General features: G+C 29.2%; 3 protein-coding genes across 5 annotated transcripts; 1 reads left to right on the top strand and 2 right to left on the bottom strand.

The window, feature by feature from the left end:
• The first annotated feature begins 2,642 nt into the window (after positions 1-2,642).
• LOC111914634 (transcription factor SRM1) lies at positions 2,643-4,881 on the top strand. 3 transcript variants are annotated; one of them, XM_023910331.3, is made up of 3 exons: positions 2,643-2,977; positions 3,466-3,898; positions 4,276-4,881. In XM_023910331.3, the coding sequence occupies exons 2-3, from the start codon at positions 3,501-3,503 to the stop codon at positions 4,661-4,663; spliced, it is 786 nt and encodes a 261-aa protein (XP_023766099.1). In that variant the 5' UTR covers positions 2,643-2,977; positions 3,466-3,500; the 3' UTR covers positions 4,664-4,881. The 3 variants fall into 3 exon arrangements, with proteins under 3 accessions (XP_023766099.1, XP_023766098.1, XP_042756855.1); XM_023910330.3 differs by having other exon boundaries at positions 2,644-2,977; positions 3,463-3,898; XM_042900921.2 differs by lacking the exon at positions 2,643-2,977 and having other exon boundaries at positions 2,984-3,898.
• Positions 4,882-17,341: 12,460 nt separating this feature from the next.
• LOC111887721 (uncharacterized) lies at positions 17,342-17,872 on the bottom strand. Its single transcript, XM_023883888.2, has one exon. It carries the CDS (start codon positions 17,870-17,872, stop codon positions 17,342-17,344), a length of 531 nt encoding a protein of 176 aa, XP_023739656.2.
• On the bottom strand, positions 17,872-21,853 carry LOC111914558 (protein FAR1-RELATED SEQUENCE 5-like). The gene is made up of 8 exons (XM_052770837.1): positions 21,711-21,853; positions 21,198-21,278; positions 21,106-21,121; positions 20,464-20,566; positions 19,196-19,943; positions 18,827-19,085; positions 18,300-18,716; positions 17,872-17,961 (listed from the first exon to the last, which is right to left on the bottom strand). The coding sequence occupies exons 1-8, from the start codon at positions 21,851-21,853 to the stop codon at positions 17,872-17,874; spliced, it is 1,857 nt and encodes a 618-aa protein (XP_052626797.1).
• Positions 21,854-22,234: the final 381 nt, after the last annotated feature.

Here is a 22,234-nt window from a genome sequence, read left to right as displayed (position 1 = left end):
AACGCCACGCCACTGTATCCCATCACCGCATAAATAAGGCACAACATTGAAAGAAAATTATGTCATAAAGCTTGAGTTTGTTTGTTCAGCCATATATAGAGGGTGCAGTTCAAGTCTTGCTGGAAACAAAATAACCAATTTAAGAGTAAGATGGATAGTGTGTATGTGTTTGCCATTCTAAAAAAAAGTATGAGTTATTCACACGCTGGTAACTCGATAAAACATGCAAAATCCAAGTTTGTAGTACAAATACCCATAGATGTTATTGTAATGTATCTTCAAAGTATAAATAAGTGCAATGTATGATATATAAGTATTTAACACATCTGATTCTCATCACCCAACTCGACTAGATAAGAATGAACTAGTCAAACTTCTCTATGGGCTACCGTCTTTGATACACTTGAAAGGTACAACCACCACGATTGTGTATCATAAAGTCAATGGGAACCACAAGCCCCAATAACTTTAAAAAAATAAATACATGAGGATAACATAGTTATTTTAAGTCTGGTATGAACGGAAATCACAATAAAACTAAACCATAGACATAGTGAATTGTGAATATATATATATATATATATATATATATATATATATATATATATATATATATATATGTTAATATGTTTCTCATATTTATTGTGTGTTAGAATGCACCAATAGAAATTTAATAAAATTAAATAATTATTTAATTAAGTAAAGACATATATTAAATGATTTCCATAATTGTTTGTATATTAAATGATATTAAATGATATCCATAATTATATTTTTTTTATGGAAACTAATTATATTCTTCATTAATGTCAGCAATAACATTCTTTCAGAATAAATTCGTATCTAGGTTTTTATATATGAGTTTATTTTTTGTTTCAGGATCAGACACTTAAAATAAAATAAATTTGCATCGAATATGAAGAATGAAAGTGCATTATTGAAAGAATATTATTGTTGACATTAATGACGAATTTAATTAGTTTCAATAAAAATGAATTATAACTATGTATATCATTTATTATGCATTAATTTTTAGTTAATTCTTATTGGTGCATTATAGCACACAATAAATTAGAGAAACATTAAAACCTACCTCTTTATCTCTCTCTCTCTCTCTCTCTATATATATATATATATATATATATATATATATATATATATATATATATATATACACACAAAACGCAAGGACAAATTATTCTTTAATCCGAAAAAAAAAATCATGTTTTCTTTATATCAATAAAATGTATATAGCTATAATTATTACATGTGATTTAAACTAAAAAATTATTGTAGTTGTTTTTTCGTACAAATTAGTTGGGAGACACATGTATTACATGAGTTAATTATAAAAAAATCATATAAAGGTCAAAATATTTGAAAACTTTAAATTTATAAGAAAATAAGAAAAATAATGAATTATTATAATGGAAATGTTTTTTATCTTTTAAATTTAAACAAATAATTTAAATAAATAAACAAAAAAAACTAATGAGTTTTAATTTTAGGAATTTTGAAATAAGAAGGTAAGTCCATTAATGAAATTGATATTCATTTATTACTACATTTATTATAATTATTACATTAAAATATTATGTGGAATTTATTAAAATATAAAAACCCATGAAATGACATGTGGAAAATATATTAATTTAAAATAACCATAAAATGACGTTTAGCAAATTGAATAAGAGTGTGACATGTGACAAAAAAAACACTTCATTTATTAGAGTAGATATTTAAACTAAAAAGTTATTGTAGTCGGTAAATTTTTAATGGGAGCTGGTCCGTACACAATAATATTTTTCCATATACAATAGTTCATGCTTTAAAATGTTGTACAGTACAATCATCATGTAAAGCATAATTTTCCCTAATAAATAAAGATCTTTTTGTCAAATGTCATGCTTTCATTTATTTTGTAATAGGTAATTTTGTGATTATTTTAAATTAATTTTTATTCCACATGTCTTTTTATGTTTTTTCATTTTATTAAATTCTAGATAGTGTTTAAATGCAATAATAAATGCATATCAATCATCCCTAATAAATAAATATCTTTTTGTCACATGTTACATTTTCATTTATTTTACCACATGTAATTTTGTGGTTTTTTAAATTAAATTTTATTCCACATGTCATTTTATGGTTTTTTTTTTCATTTTATTAAATTTCAAATATTATTTAAATGCATATCAATTTCATTAATAAACTTTCCTTCTAATTTCAAAATTACTAAATTAAAGATTTATTAATTTTATTTATTTATTTATCTAAATTAATTGTTTAAATTTAAATGAGAAAAGAAAACATTTTAATTTTTATAATTCAATATTTTCTTACTTTTCTTATAAATTCAAACTTCTCAAATATTTATAATTTTGTTTTTTTTTTAAATAGACTCATGTAATACATGAGTCTCACACCTAGTTTTATTAATGAACTTTTCTTATAATTTCAAAATTACCAAATTAAAGATTTATTGATTTTCTTTATTTATTTATCTAAATTATTTGTTTAAATTTAAAAGAAAAAAAAATACTTTAATTTTCCGATTTTTAATACAAATGCTCATATTATCATATGAAGATTTTGTTACCAAAGTTTTTTTTTTTTTTTTTTTTGGCTCATTGCTTGTTTCCACCTCGTTTTTGCCAATTACGAAAATTTTGTTACCACTGTCAACGATTTGTGCCGAATTTGAAGCGAGGAAGTATATACTATATATACAAGATCCCAGATAAAAATATCTGACATCGCCAATTCACAACTTGAGTTCTCTTCCGGGTCATTCTGTCGTCATCACTCTTCCTTTTTACTGCAATTTTACATTTATATCAAAAACCGATCCACCGCCTCCACCTCACTTCTCCTAATTTGGGCACTTCAATCAGTTTTAGGGTTTAATCGAAGAAAAACAAGAGACTGCTGTTCAGTCGAGCTTTCTGCTGATGCCGATCACATATCAATTCAAAGGGTATTTGTTCATACTTCATTTCTTGATTTAGTTCCAGTTGAGTTATAAGCGTCTTGATTTTAATTCTACAATGGGTGATAAAATCCTTCTCTACTAGGTACATTTCTAGAGTGTACAAAAAGAAAAATAAGAACATAAGGATTGGTGAAATTTTCTGTTGTTTCGGTGAAAAACTATTGTTATGTAATGGCAATAGATCGTTTTTTTTTTCGTATTCCTGCTGACATCGTAAATAGATTTTTTTTTTTTTTTAAATTCCATTTCCTCTTTCTTTCATTTATCCAATCTACAGTTTCTGAGCACATATTCTTTGTTTGATTACAAAAAACGGCTCTTGTACATTTGGGTATACACCAAAACCCTAAATTTCCATTGAACTATACCGACCATGATCTACTTGCGCCTATATGTTGCTATGCTACATCTTTGATTTAATGACATTCAAATATTTCTCAAATTTGTGGTTTCATTTTGTTTGTCATCAGTAGGGGTTAATTGAACTAGATTTAACAAATTACATACAATGGCTGATGAACCTGTGAAAGATTCCAATTCCATATGGAGTAGAGAGCAGGATAAAGCTTTTGAAAATGCTTTGGTTGATTACCCTGATGAAGACGATGAGAATCGATGGGAGAAAATTGCTGGCGATGTTCCAGGGAAATCAGTCGAAGAGATTAAGCGTCATTACGAGATGTTAATGGAGGATTTGGATCGAATTGAATCTGGACTTGTTCCTTTGCCTTGTTATAGTTCCTCTTTGGATGATGACTCAGAAAGCCATGCGGGTAATGATGGTGGAAGTGGGACCAGTAAGAAAGCTCAGAACACAAATGAATCCAATCATAATCATGGAGGTAAAGCCTCAAAGTCAGATCAAGAACGACGCAAGGGGATTGCTTGGACTGAAGATGAACACAGGTTAGTTATGTATTACATATTCCTTAAATTTATTGCGAGAGAATCATTAATTTAATATCCTCCTACTAAATATTCCTACTTATCCTTTACTCATTGGATCATATGACAAGTGTCAAAATCAAAGAATAAGACTACTAAATATTCCTACTTATCCTTTGCTCACTGGATCATGACAAGTGTCAAAATCAAAGAATAAGACGAGGAAGTTTTATTTTCCATTTATTGTTGTTATGTTGGAATATGACTAGTGTTCCTTGAGTAAATAATGAGTATTTAGTAACATATTTGTTCCTTGACTAAATACTTAATGCTTTTTATATGTGAGTGTGACCCTGTAGGATCATATATAATTAACAGTATAGTAAATTCTTTTACAGGTTATTTCTTCTTGGTTTGGAGAAATATGGGAAAGGAGATTGGCGGAGTATATCAAGAAATTATGTGGTGACACGGACACCAACACAAGTAGCAAGTCATGCACAAAAATATTTCATTCGTTTAAACTCCATGAACAAAGACAGGAGGCGATCAAGCATCCATGACATCACTAGTGTCAACAATGGTGACGTGTCGGTCCCACAGCCGCCAACAAACGCCAAACAAGCGCCAGGTGTCAGTGTCAATATGTATGGCGGAACAACAATTGGACAACCGGTAGGACCAGCGGTAGGAACACCAGTTAGTCTTGCACCACCACCACCACACATGGCATATGGTGCACCACCACCACCCAATATGGATCCTAGGGCATCGCGTCACAGATGATGAAGGGGAAGAAGGAAAGTTTTTAAAATTGTACAAACAAGGGTAGTAGCTAGGAATGGATCAACATCATATGTTGTGGTTTGACTTACGTGAGTAGAAATGATTTTGAATTTAGTTTATTTTTATGAGATTAGTCTTTGATGATATTATATTCTAATAAGACATATAGGTGAAGATTTTGCTTATTATATTAATTGTGTGCGTGGTTAAGTGACAAATATATGTGTATTATTTGTTAAAGAAGTTGCTTGTTGTTGATATGCAACAATTTGCTAAGGGAAATTGACATTGTGATTAAATAATTGTTTTATTCAGGTGGACGACATAAAATCAAAATGCTCTGTTTACATTACAATAACACTGTTGGTGAGCATGCTAATTTAGTGTTATGCTATTTATTTTTTATCAAATTTTGTTCAATATTTAATAGGAAAAATAGGAAATTGGCTAATAAAAATATATAATCATAATGATCTAATTTGAGATCTTTAAAATGAATTAAATATTAAATTTGATATTCCAAAACTGTAAATATATACATTACATTTTCACTTTTATCTTAGTAAACGTTTTTATTTAAAATCCCTATTTTAATAAAAGAATAGTTTTAATATCTTTTTGACATGTGTCATCATATTAAGTCTTCTAATTAATACACATTTTATTCTTTTTTTTGCCATGTGTCACCCTATTAAACCTCTTAATTAATGCATGTCATTTGTCAACCTATTAATTATCTATTTCAAATTTTAAATTTTTCACTTTAATTACAATAAATTAATAACAATGCAATAAAAATTAAAATAAAATTAATATAAATTATAAGGTGATATAATTTCACATATTTATTTAAATTAACGATAATAATTGATTAATAATTTTGTGTTTTAACTGTTAAAGTTTAATTATTTTTGTAGCCGTGGTTTCACGGGTTATAAACTAGTATTGTTAATATATAAAGAAATAATTAATTATGTATTATAATTGTTATGTTTTAATAGAATAATGTAATACCAATGTCAACTGATTTTATGTCGGTTTCCAGGTAACCTATGGGTTATCTAATGCCAGTAAAGTCCTTAAATTTTCAAAAAATATTCGTATTTACCCTTAAGTTTTTCAAAAATGTTCGAATTTACCCTTACATTGATTTTTATTTTGATTATTTTGATTATTATTATTATTATTATTATTATTATTATTATTATTACATTTTTAAATGTATAAAAATATTTTATACATACATTTTTAAATGTATGTAAATATTTGTACTAATATAAATATATTTTTATATGAAATAAATATATATTTATACCTACTGTATACAAATAAATACTTTTTTAATATATAAATACGTTTTTAATGGAATACATGGTAATTCAAATGTATATAAATACCAAATACAAGTATATATATTTTTAAAAATATATTTATATTAATAAAAATATTTGTATACATTTAAAAATGTATGTATAAAATATTTTTATACATTAAAATGTATTAAAATACGTAATAATAATAATAATTATAATAATTATAATTATAATAATAATAATTGTAGCACATGATTCTTGGTACGTATTCTCTTATTTAATTCCTTGTGCATTTTGCATCTTGGCCTTGGACTCGGCGAGTTAGAGAATCGACTCGCCGAGTAGAAGCGGGAATGGGCATGGGGTTTAAGTTGTGGACTCGCCAAGTCGGGTCCCGGACTCGGCGAGTAAGCTGTTGTTCGGACAAAAACCCTAATCCAGGAGTGTGCACCTTATTTAAACACTCTAACTCGGCCTCCCTTTCCCCTAACACTTCCAGAAGAGCTGTAGAGCGAAACCCTAGCCCTCATATTGTTCTTGTGAGTGATTTTGGCTTTGTGAATGAAGTTTGGAGCTTAAAAGAAGAAGGAGAAGGTTGAAGGGTGCAAGGAGGGGAAGTAGATCTGAAATCTACTCTGTGAAAGGCTTCCATTCAGGTAGAAAAGTTCCTACCTTGATCTTTAGTTCATTAGATCCCCTTTTTGTCCCTAATGTGTGGGTTTTAAGCCCTAAAACCTTAAACTCTATGTTTTTATGCTCTATGTTCTGAAAGGACTTCAGATCTGGGCCTTATGGACATCTTAGAAGTGTAAAGTTTCTGTGGTTGAAGTGATTGAGGTCCCTATTAAGTGTTTGACCTCATAAAGAGCTTGGATTTGCCTTTTTGAGCTTATAGGGCCATGCATGCACGTAAAGTTTGCAACTTTACATGATAAGCATGCCCTAGGAACACAGATCTATGGTTTAGAAGCGTTGCATGTCTCAGATTTGGTCTGTATGGGAAGTGGGTTGAAGGGACTCGGCGAGTCCCAAAGTGGAACTCGGCGAGTCCTATGAAGATGGTCTTAGACTCGGCGAGTTGGATGAACCACTCGACGAGTCCTATGAAGATTGCCTGGAACTTGACGAGCTGTTCTTCAAACTCGGCGAGTCATATGAACAGTTACTGAGTTGAGAGGGGTTTAAGTGTAGAAGGTCCAACCCTTCGTCACTGCTCGCGGAATTAGCAACTTAGCATGTAGCAATAGTCCCAGAAACCCAAATCCTCATAAAGAATGCCCTGGTGAGGATTTGGAAGCGAGTAGGAGATCTGTTCGTGGGACTCGGTGAGTTGTTCTTCAAACTCGGCGAGTCGGATGAGTTTCCTTGTGGCCTTCGAATGGGAGAAGAACTCATCGAGTTGTAGGCCCAACTCGACGAGTAGGGTCGCGGATGGGGACAAGTAGAGAGCAAGGGACTCGGCGAGTTGATGACCCAACTCGGCGAGTTGGGTCAACTGGAAGTTGACTTTGACTTTGAATTTGACTTGACTTGGTTGAAGGTAAAATGGTCATTTTACCCTAAGTATAGAGATCCATTTCTAACTGAGTGTTGTGGGGTTTGTAGCTGGAGGATTTCCGGAGCAGCAGCGGACGAAGGTTTCCCGCACTGATTATCAGCAGCTACTTGTATGAGGTGAGCTACCTTCCAGTAGGGGTGGGTCTAAGGCCACAATGTCGGCCCACCATTAAGGAGTATTTAGAAGATAATTGTCTTTGTGATAATTTATCTTGGTCTGGTATGCATTTGGTTATGAGTTATATATGTATGATACATGATAGGGATAGTTTCCCTGATAGTGGTCCTTAGGACCAAGGGGTAGGTCAGTACCCGGATATGCCTGACTGTGTGCTTATATCTTGCTATTGTATGATAGTGGTAGGAGGTGGAATAGTCCCCAGTTACTGGTTGAAAGATACCAATGGCGATTACCGGTTGAAAGATACCGATGGTATTGTATGGTATGTGGTATGATGGGGGAACTCACTAAGCTTTATGCTTACGGTTTCATTTTTTGGTTTCAGGTACCTCTTCATCTAAGGGGAAGGAGTCGGCGGCGTAGCATGGCATCACACACACATTTGATTTTTCGAACGGTGTTTTCTGGGATTGTACTCTGATATGTTATTTGCTTATGTTGTGGGTTTGAAACATGATACTTGATTTTATGAGATGACGTGTTGATTCAATATTTTCCTAGTAAATGTTTTATGAGCAACTTAATTAAAAATGAAATTTTTGGACTTCAATTTTGGGATGTTACAATAATAATAATAATAATAATAATAATAATAATAATAATAATAATAATAATAATAATAATAATAATAATAATAATAAGAGTAAATTACTGAAATTGTCCCTATGGTTTGGTCAAAATTACACGTTTGGTCCCTAACTTTTTATTTTGCACTCGGATCATCCCTATGGATTGATTTTGTTGCGTTTTTCGTCCCTATGGTTTTGTCAAAATTGCACGTTTGGTCCCTAACTTTATGTATGTAAGGGACGAAAAACGCAACAAAATCAAACCACAGGGAGTATTCGAGTGCAAAAAAAAGTTAGGGACCAAACGTGCAATTTTGGCCAAACCATAGGGACGATTTCAGTAATTTACTCTAATAATAATAATAATAATAATAATAATAATAATAATAATAATAATAATAATAATAATAATAATAATAATAATAATAATCAAAATAATCAAAATAAAAATCAAGGTAAGGGTAAATCCGAACATTTTTGAAAAACTTAAGGGTAAATCTGAACATTTTGAAAATTCAAGGGCTTTACTGGCATTAGGTAACCGGTAGGTTACTTGGAAACCTGCTACAAGGGTAAAAATGAACAAATTTCCCAAAACTCCGGGCTTTACTGGACCTAAAACACATCCAAGGGTAAAACCGACATTTTTGTGAAAACTTAAGGGATTTTATGTCATTTTCCCTTTTTTTTACAAAGTTCTTGTCAATGTGGAACATTCGAGCTCATGGATGCGATTTAAATATACAAGTTAGTTATGGTAAGTTGGTCATTGGAACATAGGGGAATGATAATGCTTGCATGTTATATGTCAATATTTATTGAGATTTGTGGTTTTGTTATGATATACAAAAGGTAATCCAAGCATGTTCACAACAAAGATGCACCATCAGGGATGCTTCTCTAAAGCTCAAGGAAGAATGTATAGATGTGGATTTGTTGACTTTGTAGATTTCGTTGACATTGCTCGCTTCTCAATGAAGGGAATGGGGACGAAGGTTGTAAGTTTTTTGGGTGGTATTGTCGGTTTGTCATTCATTCAGTGGAAGCGGTTTAAGTGGGCTACAGAAAAATTAGTTTGAGCGGCTTTTAGAACCAAAAGAAACTTTGGGCGTGTTTGGCAAAAGTAGCTTTTAGCTGGAAGCGGGTAGCGGTTAGCTGGTAGCGGGTAGCTAGTAGCATGTAGCGGGTAGCTGGTAGCGAGAAGCTGTAACTTTTATTTGTTATATGAATGTTTGGCAAAAGTAGTTGGAAGCTTTTGAAATATATAAAATTACATTAAAGGACACTTGATTAAAAATAAATAAATATATAAATATATTTTAAAGGGTAATTATGGAAATTGATTTCGAAAGCTCAGGAACGTTTTGTTAAATGCTACATGAAGTAGCTTTTACAATCGGAGCGTTTTGTTAAAACTAAAAGTTAAACGCTCATACTGTCAAACGAAGCTTTTTGTTTAAACTAGAGCGTTTTATCAAAAGCTAAAAGCTAGAAGCTCCTAAACGCTTCCAAAAGCTCTGTGTCAAACACACCCTTTATCTATTTGCTTTGTGGGTTATGCACCGCCTTTTTATTTAATTTTCAAAGAAAAAAATAAGAGGCATAGCATATATGCAACCGTGACATTTTATTTATTTGTTTTTTTTTCTACATAAGTTTGTAACATATATATATATATATATATATATATATATATATATATATATATATATATATATATAGAGAGAGAGAGAGAGAGAGGAGGGTTCAATTGAGAAAAAAAAAAGGTTGAGAATGGGGGAACCATTCTCAGCCAATCATTTAATGAGCTTAAAAAACACACGGTGGCAAACTTGTAAATAATCCAAATACATTAATGAGCGGTGGCAAATTTTTAATAATAAAAAAACATTAAACCGTCAGTGCACTTGAGTAATTTGATATCACGTCAAATCTCGACAGAAAAGCACCATTCCCTCTTCGATACACCATAACTCGAAAACCATTTGAAGAACAATCGACAAGAAAAAACACATTTGCAGAAGCATCAAATAACATAAACGAAGAAAAATGTCTACCGATGAAAACATGAACGGGACCATTTCCTCACTCTTGACAATGAAAGGTAACCATCGGCGTTTTTTCTCGAGTTTTTAACGATTTCGAATCATTTCTAAAATTATCACTTGATTACTTGAAATTTCTCGTAATGTTCGAAAATTATTAGTTGATTTAGAACTAAAAACATTGTTTTCACACTGTTCATTCTTCAAAAAAGGTTGTTTACTTCAATTTTACTTGAAATTTATGATACTCGTTCATTCTCGTAACCCTCCTTCGTTATTACTTTATTTACTTGAAATTTTTGTAAGAATCATCTATTATTATTTGATATATAAATGATTTTACATCATCTCTTCATTTTTCATCTTTATTCAAAACTATTCGGTCAAAATACAAACGTTACTTAACATTTTGCTTATGTTTTCCGAATATTAACTACTTACCCTTACAGAAACGACACCAACAGTGAAGAATACATATAAACGAAAACCAAGAACAAATCAAAAAGGTAAATAAAATATGTTTTGTTTACTTCTGAACACAAGCAAAACTAATTTTCATTCGTGAATATGTATAGCTTGCTGCCATACATACATTATTAATATGTGAATACAACAAGAATTACTTACGTATGTTCTATTCACATATGAATATAACAAAATATATTTATATGTGAATAAAGAAAATATGAATACATATGTTTTATTCAAATATTCATTCATGAATATGTATGTTATATTCACATAGAACATAACTTGCTGCCATACATACATTATTAATATATGAATACAACAAGAATCACTTACATATGTTATATTCACATATGAATATAACAAAACATATTCATATGTGAAAATATGAATACATATGTTTTATTCAAATATTTATTCGTGAATATGTATGTTATATTCACATAGAACATAACTTGCTGCCATACATACATTATTCATATGTGAATACAAAAAGAATTGCTTACATATGTTCTATTCACATATGAATATAACAAAACATATTCATATGTGAACAAAGAAAATATGAATATATATGTTTTATTCAAATATTCATTCGTGAATATGTGTGTTATATTCACATAGAACATTACTTGCTGCCATACATACATTATTCATATGTGAATACAACAAGAATTACTTACATATGTTCTATTCACATATGAATATAACAAAACATATTCATATATGAATAAAAAAAATATGAATACATATGTTTTATTCAAATATTCATTCGTGAATATGTATGTTATATTCACATATGAATAGAACATAACTTGCTGCCATACATATTCAAATGTGAGTACAACAAGAATCACTTACATATGTTCTATTCACATATGAATATAACAAAACATATTCATACGTGAATAAAAAAATATGAATACATACGTTTTATTCGAATATTCATTCGTGAATATGTATGTTATATTCACATATGAATAGAACATAGCTTGCTGCCATACATACATTATTCAAATGTGAATACAACAAGAATCACTTACATATGTTCTATTCACATATGAATATAACAAAACATATTCATATGTGAATAAAAAAATATGAATACATATGTTTTATTCGAATATTCATTCGTAAATATCAAACTCATTTATCTTCTACTTACTATTGAATGAAGGTAAGAACACTAACATTTCCGATAAAGATTCACCAAAAATGAGAGAATAAAGATCAATGCAGAAGAGGAAAAATGCGAAAGGTACAAAATTCCTATCATATCTAATATATTCATATATAATAAAATTGTATATATTAGTTATATTTTTGAAATAAATAAATATTAATAAATCAACGAGCATATATCATATTCATATATCAGTAACTTATTCTAATATTATATGTTTTCATTCCCAGATAAAAAAGAAACAAAAGTACCAAAGAAAATGAAGCATCAAAGCAGGAAAGTCCATCAAAAAGGAAAACTCCTGAAAAACAACAACTACAAGATTCAGACTCTGATTTTGAAAGTAGTCATCCATCGAAGAAGGCAAAAAAAAAAGGAGTCACCAATCATAAAAGACAAAAAAAAACAATGGTAAAAGAATTTTACTCAATGAAAAACAGATGTTCACCAGAGGCATTACTATCTATAATCCTTGGGATGAGCAAAGAACAAAAGGAATCTGTAAGATCTAGGGGTTTTGGAGCTTTGTTAAAAATGAAAATCACGAATATACCACTGAAGCTGGGATTTTATGTTCTTCAAAAATTTGATTCTGAGAGAATGGTGATAGATATTGAAGGAAAGGAATTGAAAGTAACAACAGAGTCTGTTCATGACATGTTGGGCATACCAATTGGTGGAACCAAACTTACACAACTGGATCAATGGCCTAAGGATGATACAAGTTATGATGAATGGAAGCAACAATTTAAAAAAGATTCAATCATCTGACTGAGTGCAATCAAAAATGTTATTGTTTCTACCACACAAGCTGATTCAATGTCAAATTGAACTTCTTAGTTCTTTTTGTCAACACTTTTTGCGAGTCAACATCAATGGGAAGATGCAACATGTTTCCCTTGTGTTATATTTCAAGAAAAACATATATCAGCAACATAAACTGGTGCAGCTATGTTTTGGACTGTCTTGTCAAAACAAAAAACTCATACATACCTTACTCAGATAACAGCTTCTTTGTTGGACCTTCAGCTTTCTTGGTGGTAAGTTATTATAATGTTTATACTCAATTTTTAATAATATTGATTATTCATAATCTAATAGAAAATATTCATATATGAATAAGAAAAATATATTTGTTCACACGTAATGCTTTACATTACTTATTCATTTATGAATAAGTAAAAAACAATATTACTTGTTCATATATGAATATCAATTAGTTATCATTTATGTGCAGTTGTTCTATGCTGATAACATCCACTTAGAAGCTTTAACAGTAACACGTAAATGTCCAACAATTTGTTATTGGAGTTCAGAGAAGATTAGATATCGAGAGACAATTGAACAAGAAAAAGGTAGATTTGGAGTTGGAGAATTAAACGAAGAATTTGTTAATGAACAAAATGAAGGAGATACAGATCTCGAAGACAGTGATTCTGATAAAGATGAAGATCATTCTGTTGAGGTAATTAGTTTTAACATGTTAATAATATATGATTACATTAAATTATTATATTAAATTCTAATCATATACTTCTTTTTGTTACATAGGCATATGAATTAAAAATATCAAAAATGATTAATAGTTTTGAGAGGATGAAGGAAAAGCTGAATTCAAAGCTTAATGATGCGATGACAAAGTTCCCTGAAAAGGAAAGTTTTAGAATTTTCAAAGAAAAGATGAAAAATATGATTGTTGAAGAAAAAACTGAAAGCACAACACTTTTTAATTTTCCAATTAATGAAATTGGAGTTGAAGGAATCAATTTGACACCAATAATGGGTCAAAAAACAAATGATCAAACAGAAAATGAAGATAAAGAGGGAAATGGTGAAGAAGACAGTGATAATGGTGCAAGTCAACCAGAAGTAGATTATTTGCTTGATTCAAATGAAGCAGATAATGAAGGAATAAAGAGTGATGCGGATAAGAATCAAAAAGAAGGTGAAATTAGAGTAAAAGAGAAAGATGCAAAGAGGAATGAAAATCAGAATGATGAAGAAGAAAAAGATGATCATGCTGAGGAAACAAATAATCATGAAGAGACTATTCAACAAACTGAAAATCAAAATTTGTTGGATAAAGTTGTTGACAACATTGTGGACAATGTCCTTGGAATTGGAGTTTCAAGTTTAAATAGTCAAGAAGATGAAATCTAGAATCACCCTGAAATGAAAACTATTTTCGATAATATTGATATAGGTAAATTTTGTCTTAATTTTATTTTAAAAAAAATATAAAAATATCAGTACACAATAACAGTTTTGTTTGTTAAATTTTGACCAGGGTCACCAATGAGTACAGGAAAACTAATACTCTTGTAGAAAAGGAAAAATCAGAAGGTGTACATAAACAAGGAACAAAAGTTGAAAAAACAAAGGGAGATGATACAGGTAAATGAATGATTTAAAATATATTACAATATTTATATTGATTTTTTTAATAACATTGTTTATTCATAAATGAATAATATACTATATAAATGAATAAAAAATTAAAAATATTCATATATGATGTATATGTTTCAGACAAGGAAAACTCTGAAGATAGAAATGAAGGAGGAACGGAAGCTAAGAACACGAAAGATGGAGGTGAAGAAAAACAAAAAGAAATTGAAAAAGGAAATACAGAAGATAAAGGTAAATAGTTGATTCACTAATAAATGAATATAGTAAGTTTTATTATTCATAAATGAATAACACAATATATGAATAAATAAAAAATATAGTATTACTTATTCATAAATAATGATATGTATTACTTATTCATAAATGAATACATTACTTATTCACATATGAATTACTTAATCACAGTTCTTTATCTTTTAGGAAAGAAAAAGTCAGAAAATCAAAACAAGAAAGGAGAAAAAGCTGATAAGACAAAAGGAAATAAAGGAGGTAACAATTTGGATAAACATTTCAAAATATAAACTCAAATATTATAATTAACTTACAACTATTTATATGATAAATCTCCTGGCATGCAGATACTCATCCAAGCTTTAGTCTAGGTCTCAGTCAAGATTCAGATCAAACTTCAAGTAAAAAATCTAATGAATCTTCACCAGAAAAGCACTTACAAAGAAACAAATCAAAGACGACCATCAGAAGGTTGTTATCAGATTAGCAAAGAAAAATGTTCTTAATCCAAATCCAATCTCTGTATCAATTCCTACTGAAGTAGGACCATCAAAGCATGATCTGGATCAACCAAGAGAGAAGAAGCTTGCTGATGCTTTCAAATCACCTTTCAAATGCAGAATAACAGACACAAAACCCAAACTGACACATCAGCAGAGTATTGTCTGTGAATGGTTGTTCAACTTACAAGGCAATACATCGTAAGTAACTTTATTTTATATACATTCATATATGATTATTATATAGATAATAATCTATGACATTTTGATTATATATTTGCAGAGATGTGGTTGTCCAGACAAAATATGGTCAGATAGCAGAAAGAGCAGTTATGGAAAGTCTATATGCAAACACAGAGGTTTTTGGAGAAGTTTTAGACACTTGGTCTGATTTACTTAACCACCAAGAACTGGAAAGGGATTTTGGAAATTCACCATACAGACTCTTCTTGAAAGTTGGAGTTTCTGTAAGTTTATGTTCTAACCTTAATTCCTTCCTTATTCATAAATGAATACACCAATATGATGTATTCATTTATGAATATTATATTTTTTTACAACTTAAATTCACATATGATTATACAAATATGATGTATTATTTAACATAATTATATATATTCAACCGAAATTCACATATGATTATATTGGTTACAGACTGCTTATCTAACTTCAACATTGTCTGGTGAAAGAAAGTATGAAAAATTCAAGGAGAACTTTCATGACAGTACCAATGGGTACAAAAAAATATTGAACATAAAAGATATTGACATGGTATGTTAATTAAAGTTGTTTTTTTATATATATTTTATCAACAAAATACTTACCATTATATACATAAAGACATGTATTCTTTCCAGTTGTTAGAAGTGCTAACATTTTTGTGATTGTCTTCAACTTAAAGAAACCGTCAATTGAAATTCTAGACAATAGTGCAGTTGAGGGGGATTATGAAGGGAAATACGGAGTAATAATGAAACCTTTGGTATGTACCCAGTTCACAACAACATAAAAGAACCAATTTATTACATATCTAACTTTTATTTTATTTAATGATCAGAAAATTTTGTTTGTGAGATACTTTAAAGAAATAAACCATCCAAGAGAAAATGCAATCTCAAAAGAAAGTATCAAACCCCAATGACTTGAAATGTCATGGAGAACAGTTAAAAACAAAGTTGATTGTGGGGTCTTTGCAATGAGACATATGGAGACCTATATGGGACAACCACTCTCAAAGTGGAAACCAGGTCTTCATAAAGAAAGTGCAGTTCAGCAAACTACTTTAAAGAAGCTCAGGCAAAGATATGCACACATAATGCTAAAATTAACATGTTGAAGGCTAAGGTGTTGGATCTTGCTGAAAAATATCAAAAAGTTGAATTCAAAGTGCGTACTGATCATGCATACAAGGCTATGCAAACAATTCAAAAAATGTTAAAAGAATATTAATGATTGCTTGTGAAGATGAAAGAATGTTGAAGTGTGATGCTATAGAATAGTTTGTGTTGAAGATAAATGGATTTGAAGTACATGTAAGATGATTCTGCGAAACAGGTTTTAAATGGTTTGTTAAATATTGTTGAACATCGTTTTAATATTTTGTGAAATGCTTATGAACAACTTTTATTATCTTGTGTTGAATGATTATGTAATAGAAACAACTTCGCTTATTTCTGTCAGTTTTTTATATTTAAATATTTTCAAAGTTTATTTATGTTTATTCATAAATGAATACGAATATGATATATTCATTTATGATTAAATTAGGAGTAATATGTTAGTATAACAAAGTTCATATATGAATATAACAAATTTCATATATGAATATAACTAACTTATTAGTAGAAACAAGTTTGCTTATTTATGTCATTTTTTTATATTCAAATATTTTCAAAATTTATTTTTATTTATTCATAAATGAATACGAATATGATATATTCATTTATGAGTTCAAAGTAATATGTTAGTATAACAAAGTTCAGATATTAACATAAAAAAGTTCAGATATGAATATTACTTATTTATTAGTATAACAAATTTCACATATTTATATTCATTTATAAATAATTTACAATATCAATATAACTTATTTTATAGTAATTTAAAAAACAAATATCAACATATCAATTTACCATATCAATATAAATGTGTTTTATTCATACATGAATATTATTGTTTATTTTTTTTATCTGCATATATTCATAAATGAATAAAAAAAATCCCTAACTGTCTTTTGCTGATTTAGCAGCCCCAACTCTTTCTGGACAAGTAGGTAAATTCTGTGGAACTCGCTTTCCACATCCTGAACACATTCTATGTTCTTTTTTAGAATTTTCATATGCTACTTCACCTGCACTTGGAATTCTTTTCTTGATTCCAGAACCTTTATTGCTTTGAACTTCAGGAACATGAATATTAATCTCTTCTGGAATAGGAATAGTAACACCCAAAAGCTTGCATACGACTTCACCATCTGTTTTGCTTTTCAATCCAGGAGAAATATAATCACTCTCAAATTCCTTCAACAACATTTGTTGTTTCTCAGCAAACAAAACCAATCTCTTTTTGTCATCTCTTACAATATCCAAACATGATTCAAAACTATAATATGAATCATTGACTAGCTTTACATTCTCACAATCACCTGAATCGGATTGAACAGAACTAAAACGATAATTTCTTGATATCACATCCTTTCTCCATCTCTTCAAAATGTACCTTTCAGGAATTTCTTTAACACCACATCTCATCATTATTGTAAAAGCATGTCTGCATAAAACACCCATACACTTAAATGTTCACAACTGCAATTTATTTCTTTCTCTTCAGCTTTTATTTCAACCTGATGCATAAACAAAATTTACACATTTACATTCATATAAGAATACTCATATCAACACTCATATATATTCATATATTCATATAATATTCATATATGAATATTGATATTCATATATGAATATTATCATATTCATATATGAATATTATTACATTTTTCATAAAAAACAAGTAAAATTACCTTAAATTCATTTTTAAAATCACTTTTACTGTTGTTGTGCTGCACAATGTAAACTTCCCAACCATATTCAATACCAATATATGAGTACGTACATAAAAAACATGCTTTATATATATATATATTTCTTTTTGCACCTCAAAAAATAATGTACTTGTATAAACCTTTGATGCTTGCAGTTCTATTTCTCGAGGTGTTTGCATTTTATATGATGCTTTCTTTGATGCCGTATCAAGCTCTCGTTGAGTATTCCTTTGCTTTTGAATGGCAATGTCGTAATTCATCATGAAATTCAAAAGTAAGTTCCCACTTTCTGAATATGTATTAAAGAATGAATTCATACTCTCTGACCTCGATGTAACCTTCATCAAACCACACATTGGAATATCACTAAAATATCCAGGTATCCATGAATCACGTATTGTAAACATGTCTTTAAACCATCTTGTGTCTTCAAGATTGAATTCCTTCATAAGCAAACCCCACTTCACCTCAAAAACATCAGGTTTCATACTAATGTCCCAAACAAGCTTCGAAAACCTTTTTCTAAAGTCTATGTTTGTAAATAAATCATCTGATATCTGTATTAAAACAAAAATATTCATAAATGAATAAATAAAAATAAGTAAAATAAATATTCATAAATGAATATACTAATAAGTAATATATTTGAAATATATTAAAATAATACCTTTTTTTTCAACTTTTTCATTATATGCCACATACATAATCGGTGCTTTGAATTACGAAACACATTCTCAACAGCTTGTTTTATTGCAGCATCTTGATCAGTTAAAACCAGTGTTGGTTCTTTCCCATGAGTTTTAAGAAATGCTTTAAGCAACCAAGAGTAAGACTCGATGCTTTCATTGCTTAGCAACCCAGATCCAACAGTAACCGATTTTTTATGATGGTCAATAGTAGTAAACGGAACAAAAACCATTCGATACCTAACACACAAAAAATGTTCATTAGAGTCAATTTTTGATGTATTAATAAGTGAATATAAAAATATTCATATATGAATAAGCTATAAACAAAAGTAGATAAAATAACTTACTTGTTTGTTCGGAAAGTCGCATCAAACAAGATAACATCACCAAATTCAGCATAATATGTCTTCTCCATTTCATCAGCCCAAAACATACAGTCCAAAACATCCTCTTGACAATTAAACTCAAATGAGTAATTTGTATAGTAAGCTCGACGGTCATTCATTGTGTTTACTATCATTTGGGCATCTTTATAACCAATAACACTGTTGATATCTCTCCTTAAATTTTTATAGTCAACTACTTTGGGCTTTACAAACTCATACCCACCTCTCAGACTTGCCCTCAACTTATGAGCCATAGTTGGACCTATTTTTGATGTGGAAGCACACACAATAAAATCTTTTTCTGAATATGACATTTGTCTCGCCTTTTTTAAATCGCTTCTCTTCTCAAGTGGATGGTTGTGAACTTCAGCAAACTGAAAAACTTTATAATCTGGAGTTCCATACACAGATTCAAATATAATCTTTTCTTGACAACCAATAGCTCTTGAATTTGAATTTCCTTTCCTCCTAACACCACTTGTACCTAATGTGTCACAAGATTTCTTTTTCTGTTTACCACCACGATTACATATAACATGTTTCTTCTTTATAATCTTGTTATCAAACCTTAACTTTGTGCTCAGTCTAACATCAAAATCACCAATTTCAGCATACTCAGAATACATTTTGATAGCCAACTTTAATGATTTGAAGATTAAACCCTTAAAAGGAATTAGTTGAACAGGTACATCTGGCTTACAGACATGTTCTCCAATTATATCATCAAAATATTATGCATCATGTACTGAACTTGAAGATTCACCACCTAAAATAATAATGCATGAATAAAACAATAATATATATGAATACATAAAACTCATATAAATAAAACAAAACACATTCATATATGAATTAAACATTCATATATGAATACATAAAATTCATGAGGATTCAAAATATATAAAATAAAACATAACTTATTCATATATGAATAAAATGAAAAAAATAATAAATTCAAAATTACAACTAATACACGTTTATTCATATATGAATAAGACAACAATTTATTCATTTTAACATATTCATATGTAAATAAAACATAACTTATTCATATATGAATAAAACGAAAAAAAAATAATAAATTCGAAATTACAATTATCACACGTTTATTCATATATGAATAAGATAACATTTTATTCATATTAACATATTCATATGTAAATAAATGATAATCAACAAAATTAAAATCAACAAAATTAAAAACAACAAAATAATTCAGTAACTGATACCTTCAAAAAATGAGTTCTCAACATCTTCTTCTTCACTCTCACTCATAGAAGAATACAAATCACCATCAATAACACTAGAATTCGACATAATACACCAAATGATCTATATAAATAAACAAAAACAATCTTAATATCGAATATATCTCACAAAAAAAGTCGTAAAGATGAAAACCTGGTTAATTTCGAATATATCTCACCTCAACGTACAAAATATCTGAAAGAAACTTAAATCATATATGATCATATGATGCAATTAAGCAATCTCTCTCAGTACAGAACGTAAAAACTACAACGATATAACTAATGAAATAAATATCTCAAACTACTTAACAAAAATCCGATGAAATAACTCCAATACATATTCGAAACTTGATAATCTTGATAATGAACTCCGATGAAACAACTCCAAAAGGAATATAATAAGCGTGATTCCAAATAAATTATAAAAAGCAATAATCTTGATAATGAACTCCGATCTATCCGATTCAAACGATATACATACATGATCAAATCGAAAACTCAAAACGAAGTAGAAAACTGAAACACAGATGCGAAACTTCACGATTAATTGAATGAAAACGTATAATTGCTAACGAGTTATATAAATAACTCCAATCTATCTGATTCAAACGATATACATACCTGATCAAATCGGAAGCTGAAAAAGAAGTAGAAAACTGAAACACAGATGCAAAACTTCACGATTAATTGAATGAAAACATATAATTGCTAACGAGTTATATAAAGAAAATAATCTTGATAATGAATTCCTCATATCCGATTCAAACGATATAAAGATATCATCAAATTGGAACCTGATAACACGAACAGGTAAGTTCTATGTAAAAAAAATTGCTAATTTACAAAGATACCCTTAATGAAAATGGACACGCGTATTTTTTTTAATTTGAACATGTTAGATAAATGATTGGCTGAAAATGATTCCCTCATTCTCAACCTTTTTTATTTTCTCAATTGAACCTACCTATATATATATATATATATATATATATATATATATATATATATATATATATATATATATATATATATATATAGTTAGGTTCAAATGTTTTCAACAAATATTGTGTGCCTAAATGCACCAATGAGAATTCAAGAAATAATAAATAATTAAATAAATCAATAAAGGGTATTTTGGACCTTTTATACTATTAATTAAGGAAATCATTTAATTGAAATCCTACAATTATGGAAATAAAGTAAATATATTTGACCTAATCCTCCACCTTCGTTTCCTGCCTGGAACATCACCACTACAGAGAAGAAATTCAGCGACTTCCAAATCATCTCCACCATTGGCCGCCTTCCAAATCATCTCTGCTACTGCTGATTCAAAGGCCTCCAATTTGTTGCTCGATCTAAAGACCATCAATTTGTTAGTTATGCGTTAGAAACAAAAGAACATCTTGTAGTTACAAGGTAATTTTTCAAAAATTCTTGTTTTATCAAAATTAATCTCTTATAGAATATCTCTATCTGTAAATTTCAATTTTTTTAAAGCCACATCCTCTGTTCTTTTATTGTCGGCACTCGATTTCACAAAAATCAATTTCTCTAATGTGCTTTAGGTAATACAAATTAGTCTTGTTCTTGAAATAAATAAATTATATTATATATTACGATTTGTTTATGAACATGCGTAAATAAGTTTGACAAATATTTTAAAATTGTTTTTGTCTTCACTATCTTTAAAAGTAATGCTAGACGATCAAATAGTTAAATTTTTTTGCTAATCTCTTTTATAATTGGA

The sequence above is a fragment of the Lactuca sativa genome, chromosome 4 (genome assembly GCF_002870075.4).
Source record: "Lactuca sativa cultivar Salinas chromosome 4, Lsat_Salinas_v11, whole genome shotgun sequence".
NCBI lineage: Eukaryota > Viridiplantae > Streptophyta > Magnoliopsida > Asterales > Asteraceae > Lactuca > Lactuca sativa.
Note: the sequence above shows the minus strand (reverse complement) of the source record. Positions and strands in the feature narration are given on the sequence as shown.

Coding starts and splice junctions, on each gene's coding strand:
- LOC111887721 (XM_023883888.2), bottom strand. CDS start 17,872: ATGATGAGATGTGGTGTTAAAGAAATTCCTGAAAGGTACATTTTGAAG.
- LOC111914634 (XM_023910331.3), top strand. CDS start 3,501: ATGGCTGATGAACCTGTGAAAGATTCCAATTCCATATGGAGTAGAGAG. Junction 3,899..4,275: donor TGGACTGAAGATGAACACAG/GTTAGTTATGTA, acceptor ATTCTTTTACAG/GTTATTTCTTCTTGGTTTGG.
- LOC111914558 (XM_052770837.1), bottom strand. CDS start 21,853: ATGGTCTTTAGATCGAGCAACAAATTGGAGGCCTTTGAATCAGCAGTA. Junction 21,279..21,710: donor GTTCCAGGCAGGAAACGAAG/GTGGAGGATTAG, acceptor TCGTGTTATCAG/GTTCCAATTTGATGATATCT. Junction 18,717..18,826: donor TGAAAAAGTTGAAAAAAAAG/GTATTATTTTAA, acceptor GTTTTAATACAG/ATATCAGATGATTTATTTAC.